Here is a 13,924-nt window from a genome sequence, read left to right on the forward strand (position 1 = left end):
ACTTATTCGGATATTGGCTGTTATAAAATCATTTATTTTATTATAATAAATTCCTCGAGCCCGTTATAAAATAAAATCATACAGTTAATTAAAATAAATTGGTAAGGTAGGTAAGTTGTACATATTTTTAATATTATTGGCACAAGATGGCGTAAGTGCCCACGTAGGTACCTATACCCAAGTTTTAAAAACAGATAAAGGTACTAGTACTTTTCAATATTTATAAGCATGGACAAAATAAATCTCAGAGGTATACAATAAATGAAAAAGTATAAGAAGTAGATTTTGAGGGATTTATATCTAAATATTTTTTTAAGCTTAGACATTCAGAAACCACGTGCGATGTGTTTATATTTTATAAAGGAAATACGGTAGGTAATAAAACAAAGTAACATATTTACAATACTTTATTTAATACAAAATAATTTGCACTTACAACTACATTTTGTACAATAATTCGTAACAATTAAATAATAATACTTTAATATCAGCGGTGAACACTCAGCTGTTAATACATACGTCATCAGGCAGCCACTAACCGGTGCAACTATTGTTATTTTCGCCTTTATTATAATTCCTTCAAATGCACTTATCGAATTATTATTAGTATTGCTTGGTGATCATTATACATTTGAAGCTAATAGCATTTTAAATTCATTTGGTAACTCTCGTTATTTGATGAAAGTCGTGACGTATATCACATATTTTCATAACTCCTAACTTATTGAATAATTTAGTAAACGTAACCACCGTTGGAGTCGTAGCTTTGGCCGATGGTGGCGGGCACTCCGCCAGAGATGCCGGACCCGTGACCACCCGAGGAGTAACCACCTGATCCTCCGGAGGAGTAACCACCTGATCCTCCGGATGAGTAACCTCCTGATCCTCCAGAAGAGTAACCTCCTGAACCACCAGAAGAGAAACCTCCTGATCCTCCTAGGGAGTAACCACCTGAACCGCCTGAGGAGTAACCGCTTGAACCGCCTGACGAGTAACCACCAGATCCTCCTGACGAGTAACCGCCGGAGCTACCGTGGCCGCCGGAACTGCCAGAGAAACCTCCATGGCCGCCAGACGAGAAGCCACCCGATCCGTGACCGCCAGACGAGAAGCCACCTGATCCGTGACCGCCAGACGAGAAACCACCTGATCCGTGACCGCCGGAAGAGTAGCTGCCAGATCCTCCAGAAGAATATCCACCGGAGCCGCTTGAGATACCAGAGAAGCCACCAGATGAGAAACTGGAGCCGTGACCACCGCTGCTAGGGGCTCCATAGCTGCTTGATGGTGTTCCGTAAGAGCTGGAGGGGGTTCCGTAGCTGCTTGATGGGGCAGCTGGAGCTCCGTAGCTGGAAGATATTCCACCAGATCCGCTTGAACCGAAGCCGCTGCTGCCAAATCCAGAGCTGCCGAATCCAGATGAGCCAGAGCCGAAACTGCTTCCGTGTCCAGAACCACCGAAACTGCTGCCGTGTCCGGAACCACCAAAGCTGCTGCCGTGCCCAGAGCCACCAAAGCTACTTCCATGTCCAGAACTGAAGCTGCTGCTCGAGCCATGGCTGGATCCAAAACCACCAGATGAAGGAGCGCCGTAAGATGATGATGGCGCTGGTGCACCATAAGAGTCAGAGGGAGTTCCGTATGAAGAAGAAGGGGCTGGAGCACCATACGAGCTAGAAGGAGCACTGTGCGAGCTGGATGGAGCACCGTACGAGCTGGATGGAGTGCCATACGAGCTGGATGGAGTGCCATAAGAGCTTGATGGGGCTCCTACTGAATGAGAACCGGAGAAAGAGCCAGATGACGAACCGGAGAAGCTGGATGATGGAGCGCCGTATGAGCTAGATGGCTTAGGGGCGCCGTACAGTGATGAGGGACCAGTGGGGACGCCGTAGCTGGTCGATGGTGGCCTAGCAGGGGCGCCGTAAGAGCTAGACGGTTTGGGAGGTCCGTATGACGATGATGGGCGAGAGGGAGCTCCATAGCTGCTTGAAGGCTTCGGTGGGCCGTAGCTTGATGAAGGCCTGGGGGCACCGTAGCTGCTGGAAGGTCGGGGAGCGCCGTACGTTGAGGAGGGTTTGCCGAACCCACCGCTAGATGGCGGTAGGTAGGAAGAACTCAGTGGCGCTGTAAAAAGATGTTTACTTTGTTACATGCTTTAATGTTGTGTATAAAGATTTATTTTAAATTTAAACAAATGATAATAATATATCACTGAATGTCTGCTATTTTTACTAACAACTGATAAGGCATTAATCGTAGCTTACCTTCACGCTTGTGACTTTTGTGCGGTGTTGCCGAGACTAGGGCAGCCGCTAGGAGCACGCTCGCGAGCTGCAAATAAAAAAAAAAGATTTAATTAACGTCAAAAATAATTTATACTACTTTATTCTAAACTCACAAAGAAAACTTTATTAGGTATATTATCTATATAAAGAAAGAATATAAATTAACACAATGGTTTACATTTTCTGCTCGTTAAACATCTTTTGTTTAATATTTTTTTGATGAAATTAGAAATGGTATACTGAATAGCGAAGAAATTAACGTGAATAGATGAATCAATTTCTATTTGAACAAATTAATAGAGAAATAGAATTCGGCGAATATTTGAAGTAAAATATGTAATCGCAAAGTGGTTTCATGCTAGGAAATTATAAAACTTCCAATGTGACGAAATAAAAACACATGTTCAAGTAGGTGTTAAGAAATAGGAAAACTATGAATACAATTAACGTACCTACTTGGTCAATTCGTTTGTAATTGCGTTATATAATTCGTACTTCAATGGTATGTGACCTTTGGCTCAAGGGATCTTTGTATTGATGTTAAGACGACAAAAAATAGAAATGTTTGTTATATAACTGACTTAGCAAGCTTGATTCGCAACTTGTTTAGTGATTGACTTTATCGAAAAGTTGAAATTTTTATGCCAAGTATATTACTAAAAGTAATGTTCTGATTTTAGTTTGAGCTTGACAAATGATAGTTGTTAGTAAATGTTATTTTAATGAGGAAACTTTGAATGGTGGAAAAGCCTTCAAAGTTTTCTAACTATCCCACACAACTACAAAGTGAAATGTTATTTTCCATTTTACGAAAACTCTACGTTTTAAGTTTTATAAAAATAATTTATAGAGCTCATCTTATTTTAAAGATTCAAGTTCTAAAGGTTGTCTAGAGGCGGTCTTGCTCTGCCTTCAAGTATTGCTTCAAAAGCATTTCTTAAATATATAGGATTAAGAAACGAAACGTAACAATATAATATTGTAAAGTCATCTTCGAACTGTTATATCACGTTACATAACTCTTGTCAATGCGATGTTCATCTTAGTGACCAGCTTCAACCAGCACGGCTCTTTTATATATAATGTAACAATGTATAATTTTATATAATTAGATAATCCATCCTACTTCCTGCTGTAAGAAGAAATGTAGGTATATTACTTCTTACCTTCATTAACTTCAAAAACATGCACTATTAAGTAGTTAAGATACCTAGGTACTTGTTAAGATATTAAATAACCAAAAACTAAGGTAAACGCAGGTATTAACGACCCCTCTAAGGCAATTTCAAAATCAATCATATTTTTTAAGTATACTGGTTCTTCTAAAGATTTATAATTTCATTTTATATGCTAGTGTTATGTATAAAAAATGTATTTATTGAAGCAAATACATTCTAATAAAGGATTATCTTGTAAAAAATAATTTACAATGTGACTTAGTCGATTGTTGCTATTACCGACTCATAAAAACGGCTGTGAAGCTATTAACGATTTTTATGCAGCTATTCCCGATCGTATGTGAGAGGAAGCCTTTTTCCAGCAATGGAATGTATAGAAGCTAGTGATGATGATGATTACCGATCTTAATAAAATGAAATAAAAATGCAAATATATTCGTATTTTTTAATTGTAGTTATTTTTAATAAAACAAATGAGTACTTTTTAGTAATGAACTAAATAATTATAAACTTTTAAATTAATCAACATAATACTATTAATATATGTACATATATATTAAATTAAGGATTTCAAACTCTAGGATATTTCGTTATGCTATTAGATTGATTGCTTCGGCGAGTTGTGTTTTACTGAATACTTTTCGCCGCTTTCGTGGCTCCATATTTCTGGAAAAAATATACCTAATTATATGTTTTATGTTAATTTAACCTAAAAACCTAAAAATATAATTTTTTTAAATTTTTTAAATTTAACCTAAAAATATAATTTTTAGTAGGCACCTATTATGTCATAAAAGTAATAAAAATATATTTGCACGCTCAATTACGAGCAGAATGTTTAAGGATCAATATTATCTGTATATACAAACATCTTTATTCTACATTCTGCAAATAAAGCAATTTGAATTTGTAGATGAGAAACTAAACAATCTATATTCGATCGGTAATAGCTTCCTATAGTTGCTATTGCCGACCCACATGGGTCGGTATTAAAGTATGTAAGTATAACCCTAAATTGTATTACCGACCCATAAAAAAATGGTTATTTTAATTCATTTGATCATCAGACTATAAAATAGATTATAATTGATTAATGTCATACAAAATATGAACAAATGCATATTGTTTAAACAAAAAAAAAACAATGATTTACTTCTGTAACTATTCGATAGGGATCCTCGAAAATATCATAACTTTGTATAAATTGACAACGCTAAAAGACACAACACTAGACAAAAAAGTTTAGTCGCTAATAGATTTTTATGAAGACTCATAGCTTAGATTTAAACTGGTCCATAAAACCACTTGTGTTAGTGTGATATAATAACATAAAAGAAAATAAAACAAAAAGTTACGTTGCTGCCATTGCCGACTTACGGGTCGTTGATACCTGCCGCGGCTTAAACTGGTGAAGCTAACACCGTCCCATTTTAATTTTAAGTTTTATCGTTTCAAATTACTTTTTATTAATAAAATGTTGTAAGAAATGAAAAGTTGACACTTAAATGCATTGACATTTAGTAATATAAATTAAAGTATAGATGTCATTTGTTTGTAAATGTCTTAAAAAGATACTCACAGTACTTACCCGAAGGAACAACGGAACAGTACGACACGTCCTGCTTCCACGCTACCCCGCAGCAACTTACGCATTTTAACTCTTTTTTGCTCAGTTACTCACTCTAACGTTAAAGTATACGATGCTCAAGTAATACATTCGTGTATAACTTTGCCAACCTATAGCTAGAATAGTTCTGGAAACGTTTAAATTTCGAATTACTTTTATAGGTCGGTAATACCTTCAGATTTTCGATGGGTCGTTGATAGCTGCGTTTACCCTACGAGTTAATACCAATAAATGTTTAGAATTTAAAGGATGAGAGGAAAGTTTTAAAGTATTATCGTAATTGGCACGCAGGTCGCGGACACTTTCTAACTGATGTTATCTCAACAATTTGTATTTTGTGCGGATAATAGAAACGCTAAGATTTATCTGCGTACGTGGCTTTAATTAGGATCGTTTTTGTTGGCAGCTTTGCGGTGATTTGTGTTTGCTTGTAGAAATTTATGTTTTTTTTATATTGTTGTATTCGGGACATGAAGTGACATTTTCATTCTGAGCCTTTCGATCGATATTTCATTTCAGTAATGTAATGGGAAAACGTATCAAGGAGACGGATAGAGATATGATAATATTAATAATATTAGTATAAGTAGGTACTAGGTTTATGCTACATTTCTCTTCATATACTATGTAATTTTAGCGTCAAAAAGAGATACTTAACAGACGTTATATTTGTAGGTATTCATGTTTTTCTTCAGAGAAAATTTCTTACGATAAAATATAAGGGCCAGATGTTTCTCATTATATTTTGGTAATTACGGCTAAGGTCGGAATGTACTTAAACGCCAACACCGTTTAGCGTGGCGAAATAATGAGCGCTTAGAACAAAGGACAGTGTCATTATTTTATATTACGGTTAAAATTAAGATTATCAAGATTAAAATTACGTGGCTTGAACTTTGTAATCATTAGATTACATATGGTTTTTGAAGTGTAGATATAAAATTAGATTTTCTATAGGTATGTGCTATACGGACATACCTATGTACTGTAATCTGTATCGTTTTTGTATATTTGTGAATATTTGTTAAATAAATAAATAAATATACGGATGTGAGGATTATTCACATTATAATCTATAGTCATATAAGAAAGTATGTAAATATCTTCACAAATAAAACATGAAAATCAATCCGGCCGTTATTCTTACCTTCTTCTCCGCCTTCATAGGTTTCAGGTAATTTTGGTAGATTTTAGGTAGGTTAGGTTTAATCCATTCAAATGTACAGAAAGATTATTAGGCAATAAGTATATATTGTGATACCTTCACACAGAATCGCACCTGTCATCGATAGGCATTGTATGGATGATAAAATATGAACTGCAAGTACAATGCTATGCTAATGAATGTGATTAATTAGTTTCTTGTGATTATATCGGAATTACGTCTATTGTAATATTGTTAGGCTTTTATTTCGCTTTTTAGTTCGCGTAGACTTGAGCTTTTCAAAACTTTGCAAGACTTTTGTTAATAAACAGTTTGTGTAATTTATATTTGCATGTTGTGAATACCTATAATTGTTTGTTACATTTAGAAGAATGCAATAAGTCTGTAATTAATAATTAATGAAACAATGTAAACAAACGTTGGTATTTCTAATAAATAAATAAATAAATAAATAAACAGCTTCCAAGTCTGAGTGTGTTTTATTTTCGTATTACCTAGATGAAAGATGTTTTTTCAGTCTAATATAATGGATAAACATTTCATTCAGATTACTATAACCGTTATATATTAAACTCTTATTCTGACTCTATGTTTATTATATATTTGTGAGTAGTAAGATATTCGAACTAGATGTATAACTTTCGAACTATTGTGGATATAAGTATATAATATTTCTTCTTGGATTATCTCGAAAATAACTTGGAATTGGATGAGCAGGAAATATAACAACTTTCAAACTCTGTGTTCTTGAAACTTTAAAACATTAACTTTGTAATAAAACTTGTGGCTATGGAATTTATAATCTAGAAATGGCGAGAAGTAAGCGGTTCTCTATTTCATCTTTATTTTAAGATTATTCGTTACTTAAGGAAAAAGGTAATTCTTCATTCGTGTTACTAAAATGCTTGTTGTGTGAAATACAACTTGTAGGTAATAATTAATATTGAACATTGTTAATTATTATCCAAACATAATATTTAAACTTGATTGTTTAAATTACATACTTCAACGCGTACCTACAATAACAAGTTCTCTACATCTATGTTATGTCTATATAAACGAACTTGTAAGTATACGGAGGCTTGCAATAATCAAATAAGCCATAAGTCACAAGGTATCTCACGGGAACTGCCATGTCTACAGCCAGCTCCCGCCGTCTGCGCAACACCCCGTATTGTTCCAAAATTGTGCAAATCAAATATGCAACCGTTTTAATTTATTACGTGAATCTGCGAAACAATGCCGCATCTTTTTATTGCAAACGGATAACGAGTTAAGATTAATTAATTTAAGCATTGAATAGAACTTCACACGACGTTTTTGATTGAGTTGTCTCGAAAGGAAGTCGTTACAGATGATCAGAATTGACGGAACTTAAAGACGCCATGACACTTTCCAATGAATCTTTTTGCCGCCCATTTTCCTGCACTGCACAGATTATGCAATGTGTCTGTCACGTAAAGGTGTAATTATGAAGACGATGATATTGTATTGTTCTGTACCTACATACGAATGTGATTATATGATTATGTTAATGTTATCATAAATAACGTAAACTGACCTTAATACGATCTTAACACAATTTTGAAGATAATCATCAAACAGAACGAACAAAAATGAAATTTAATTCAACTCTTCTTCCGTTCAGTTTGACCTGTTTTTATTGGACCGAGCCCAATAATTAATATTTTGTGTTTTAATTTATGCGCATAAATGGGAAAACATTGTAAAATAATGCACCGTTGAATATTTGAATAACAAACGTTATATAATCCGTCACGTGCGTAGAAAGTGTAAGTAACGAGACATGAGCGACGATCTCGCATTGATAACTGTACATTGATGCTTTTATATCAACTTTATGGTTGCTCGAACGTTTGAATGGGTGATGTACGTTGTCATTTGAGTTATGTAAATGCGAACGAACACAGTTGCGTGAACTATGACCCAGGTTATACATTGCTTTTTACTGGCTTTACGATTCGTTTCGAAGTACATTTGGAAAATATGATGTTTCTGGGTCAGACTTTACAGTGTTGTGAGTTCAAAGTTTTAATGCAAAAATTCCACGTGCCTACTACATAACTTTGATCTTGCTTTGATCATTAGAGGCTTGAGAAAGAAAAAAATCTATTTAACTTCAAAATCAAATCGTTTGATTCATGAGAATTTATATTTTATAATAAACATTTTAAATAAGTTACATCAATCAACATATTCAAATGATATTATTTTATAATATTAGGCCTAAATTATTATTTCGTTATTTAAATATGTTCCAAACTATGGTATATTATCTGTGCCGTATTTGAATTGTGAGGTCATAGACAAGTATTTCCGCGCCAAAACTATGACGTTGTCAGTCAATAGAGTCTTTGGTCAAACGACTGTTGCATCTTATGTAATCCATTTGAAATTTAACACGCGAGGAAAGTGTGCGTTTGTCCCGCTGCAGTACTATGACTGACAAAAGAGTTGAACTCACTTTTAGATAAGAATACTGTATTAAATTTAAATATTTATACTCATAAGTTTTAATAAATAAAACAAATAAATATACAGACGAACATATAACCTTTTGAAAGTCGTTTAAATACAGCCCGATTGAACATTATTATTAATCTAACATAACAATTTTGCACGGTTATTATCTGTGCAAATTGATATAAAAAAATCTAAGCATATTTTGAGCGAATTACATACAATAAAAAAAAAAACTGCAAATATGGCTCTACAATTTGTAATTTGGAATTTAAGTTCGGTGTTTGCACACATTTGTGTATTTCCTCTAATTTCTCATTAAAAACATTTAATTTATCAAGTATATGATCAACTAGATATTCCCCGCGGTTTCACCCGCATTGCGTGATGATATATAGCCTATATTATATAGCCTTCCTCGATAAATATGGGCTATCTAGCACCGAAAGAATTTTTCAAGTCGGACCAAGTAGTACCCGAGATTAGCGCGTTCAAACAAACAAACAAACTCTTCAGCTTTATAATATTAGTATAGATTTAAAAATATAACTGCATACACACGTTATATTTTGTTTCATATATTAAAAACTATGTCTGTTACTATGCATTATTACACAGCGAAAAAGGGTCACAATCAGATGTACAACGATGTGATAGAAAAGTGAAACTATTTAGTGCAAGTGAGATGTTTTGTGTCACGACAGCGAATATATCATGTTTCTTGTATTGTTATTTGTCACGTCTATTATATTAGATAGCGGATACTATGAAAGCGGAAATATATTTATATGTATATGTAGGTATTTCGTCTCGTATAATTTTTTGTGTTAGTACCGTGTCGCGATTGTTGTTTTTGGAACATTTGTAGTGTCCATTTATCGAGGAAGGTTATAGGTAAAACCTCAACTTTGATTAAAAAAGCATTTTAAATTGCATTAATCTGAAAAAGGTATAATGGTATTTTAATTATGGGCTGTGTTCTATATACATAATATGTGCATTTGATATTTGAATAGTCGAGATAAATTAATCCAAGAAGTGTGTTCATGTGAAAAAAACCTTTTTAGGGAAGCTAGAATGTAAAAAGGGTTAAAGTAATTGTGATATTATACGAGTAAGCTTTTAAGCCCGGCGCTACGTGACGGTTTGCGTGAATAAGTCACTGTGCCCTTGATCTTCTGCAGCTTTCTATTCGATTTTATAACGTTTTAATATTTTAACTAGATATATAAAAAAGGTTTGTTATCAATGTGTTGAAATATGTTTTTATTAATACTCTAATTTTAAGCTCCAGCTTTGAGTTGTCGCATTTGTTTGGAGATCATGTTTTTTTATAAAATTATACAATGAATTTATTAAACTGGTGAGACGAAAAACCATTTGTTTTTTTTCTATCAAAATAATGAATTTATGATATTTTAAGTAAATAGTAATACAATCCTAGATTTGTATAGAATTTGGGACATTTGTTTTGTCGTTATGTGTTAATGATGATTTAACTATTCATAAACCATTACGATATTTTTATTAACCATAGTTTCGATTATAATCGATGTCGCGAGCAATCGTAACCATTTAAAGTAGAGTCTACTTGAGCTCTGTAACATAAAAGCTGCCATACAATATGGAGGTCTACATTGACTGGTTATATCTTCTATAGCGTCTATGGTATATGTGTTATGCCGGGTCCAGACTGGTGAAACGTAACATGCAATGTAACATGCAATGAAAGAATTCACCGTCCACATTGCTGCAATGTATCACGAAAGGTAACACACTTTGTAACAATTTCTCATAGTTTGGACGTCTTGCGCGCGCGAATTGTGCATTACACGCGCATGCTACGAGCATTACAAGCCGCGCGCGGAGCGATCCAAAATTTGTCGGTTTTTCGACGAACACAAAGGGGCGCGTAGTGTGCGCAGAGCAGCCAATGTGGACGGTCGTTTGAGAACGCAACGAACATGGAGGACGAGACTGCGTGGAATTTTTGTTTGGTATATTTTGGTATATTTTGGTTGGTTAATTTATGTTTGGTATTATTAATAATGAAGTACTGATAATCGTCATAGCAAGAACGTGGTCTTCGGACTCCATGCTTCGTGTGATCTACCGGTTTGACGCGCACGAAAAAAACGTGTATGTTCGCGGCAGAATGGCGGAAACAGACGAACGCGGGATGTTCGTAGTGAATGCGCGTTATGAGCGCGCTATGCGTCCACACCAGCAGCGAACATGCAATGAAAGGCAGAATGTTACATTGCATGTTACGTTTCACCAGTCTGGACCCGGCATTTGAGCCGCGTTTTTTCCCATAAAAGCAATAAAAGTAAATCTAACGAGTTTCATATTTCACGTGACGTAACGTGTGACGCAATATTCTTTGGCAGCTTTGTAACTATATGGAAATTAAGGAATTTTCGCATATTTTTTATTACTTCTTGTTTAGAATAAAAATATGTGTGAGGTTGTGTTCAGAGTTCCTGTGAATTTGCAAATGTAAACATGCGGATATTATTATAAGTACCTTCTGTAACTATTTATTTATTTATTCGGGCGTTTTATATGTCACGTTTTAAATAAGAGAAAAAGCTTCAATGTAAAACTGGATGAAATGTGACTAGGGAATAAATGAATATATGTAGGTACTTCTTTTAGGTTTCAATTAATAATCTACTTGCGAATTGATAGGTATAGGTACCAGCCCATATGAAATATGTAAACAATTAGGCACAAATTTAATAGAGACAATATACGTTATTTCAAATACAAATTTGAGTTGTTTAAATAAAACCGCATTTAAAATATCCAACTGGACTGTATAAATTTCGTTCGCTAAATCTCCCCCAAATGTTTTATTCACCAACCACCTATACCTATCGGGAATCGAGTTTTATTTTAATATGCAAATGTTACCAGATTGAATCGTTGTATATTGTGTGTTGCTATATAAATAAATGACTATGTTTTATAAATATGTTGAAATGAAGTTACCTATTGTGAGTATAAAGCAGATTAATTTTACAGCTCTACATTTTATAAACACGGTATATTTCTATAGATTAATACATATAATGGGTAATTTGGTGATGAGATTAGCAGCTGTTAGGGAAGGAATTATTTGTTTGTTAAGATGTAACTGAAAAACCAAAAAGGTTTCAAAATGATATTTAGTCTATAAAGAAAACTAGCTTACCGCCCGCGGCTTCGCCCGCTTTCTCTAAAACTATTTTAAATTTAAACTATCCTATCTCTCAAGTTGGATCGAACTGCACATGGTGTGCGAATTTTATTATAATCGGTTATGTGGTTTAGGAGTCCATTGAAGACAAACATTGTGACACGAGATTTATATATATTAAAAGATTTCACTAGATTGGTCGTTATAACACTATAACAATATATCTATATAAGCTTATTTATATATATATATATATAAATATACGTATACTTAAATAATAAATTGTTCACGGCCACAAATAAAAGAAATGTGTTCTATTTAAACCATGAATCAATAAGCCCGCATCCATTGTCGCGTCGATACTCGATGTACTTTCTATATATATTTCTCAATGCAAAACTAATTATAATATAAAATAAACGTTATTTTTATAATTTATTTGTTCGTTGAATGTTTTACTGCTGCTTTTATGTAAAATAGTTATTTAAATTTCTGTTCATTCATCAATCAATCTCTTATAAGAATAACAAAAGCTTACCATCGTCTTAAGATGCATCATTGTTGTTTGATGGTTGTCTGTCTGTAAAGAAAAAAATAAATATATTTTGTTCTCTGATTTATTCCTAAAAACGATCTGTAGTAAAATCATGGTTACTTAAAAAGAGCGGTAATTGGGGTTATAATTTCCTTACATTTAAAGGTAAGTATGTAATTTATATTAAATCTTATGTAATAATTAAAATCGAAATATGTGATGATAATGTAATTAATATAATTCTGTAATTTATTGTGTTATTAATTCTTAGTTCAAAAGTAACATTTTTTTATATTATCCGGTGTTTTTTTATATCGGAGTTCAAAAATGAATTGGCATAAACTTAAAGTAACAACGAAGATATTACATAGTAATAGTATTTTGTATATATTTTTAATTGCGGCATAAATTATATCATATCTCATAATTAATTTGACTAATTTGTTGTTACACACATTAAAATAAATTAAAAAGAATAAAAAATTAAATTACAAGTATAAATATAAATTTTCTATGTCCAAATTAGAGTTATACAACCATTATTTTCTGCATAATTGTTGTTGCAAAAATTAATGGTGAATAATTTTACTTTCGGCACAAGTTAAATCTGTATAATGCTAATTACGAAATATATCAAAATATTTTTTGCTAACGTTATAAATTATTAACTTACAATAATGAAGAGTTTTTATATATTTTGAAGCAACTTTATGATTTGGATACCTACATATGGCTTCTAAGAAATCTTCGCAATTTTGAATAAACTTTTTTAAAATATTTTATGAAAAATAAAAGTACTAAGACGTTTCTACTGAATGATCTTATTTATAATTGGATATTAAAGTTTATAATTTATTATTATAATTAATATGATTAAATAGCTAATTCAAATTCATTTAAGGATATATGACTAAATTTAAGCACTCTACAAAACCACCAATAAAAAATTAACTATATCAATAAACTACCATAAAATTAAAAAATAAATTTTCCCGCGCAACTCACCGAAAAGGCGCGAAACTATCCGAATATCACACACACAGACAAACAGCAAAGCGCGTGCGCCGACTGACGGTGGGTAGCACATCTCCGATATATATGGCCGCCCCCTCTCACACGGTGGGAGGCTTCATCTCGACATTATTAAAATCGGGAGCACTTGGTATATAATATAATAATTAATTTAGTTATAGAATATTCAAAAAATAATATTTATCATCGTAAAAATATTGTTTTGATAGAGGAACCCAATAAATATCTCTCTCTTTGCTTTATAAAATTTCCGTCTTTGTTTTACAGCAGCACAATGCTTCAAAATTGAAAACAGACGAAATAATCGGGATAATAGCAGTCACACACCATTGTGTTCTATATTTAAAAACCGGCCAAGTGCGAGTCGGGCTCGCGCACAAAGGGTTCCGTAGCAGCAAATATAATAAATTACAGTTAAATCAACCTATCTCAAAAAC

The 13,924-nt window shown here is 33.2% G+C and overlaps 1 protein-coding gene across 1 annotated transcript; it reads right to left on the bottom strand.

The window, feature by feature from the left end:
• Positions 1 to 394: 394 nt before the first annotated feature.
• Positions 395 to 13,565, bottom strand: LOC123695062 (loricrin). The gene is made up of 4 exons (XM_045640761.1): positions 13,461 to 13,565; positions 12,459 to 12,500; positions 2,268 to 2,334; positions 395 to 2,127 (listed from the first exon to the last, which is right to left on the bottom strand). The coding sequence occupies exons 2-4, from the start codon at positions 12,477 to 12,479 to the stop codon at positions 734 to 736; spliced, it is 1,482 nt and encodes a 493-aa protein (XP_045496717.1). The 5' UTR covers positions 12,480 to 12,500; positions 13,461 to 13,565; the 3' UTR covers positions 395 to 733.
• Positions 13,566 to 13,924: the final 359 nt, after the last annotated feature.

Source organism: Colias croceus, chromosome 10 (genome assembly GCF_905220415.1).
Source record: "Colias croceus chromosome 10, ilColCroc2.1".
Lineage (NCBI taxonomy): Eukaryota > Metazoa > Arthropoda > Insecta > Lepidoptera > Pieridae > Colias > Colias croceus.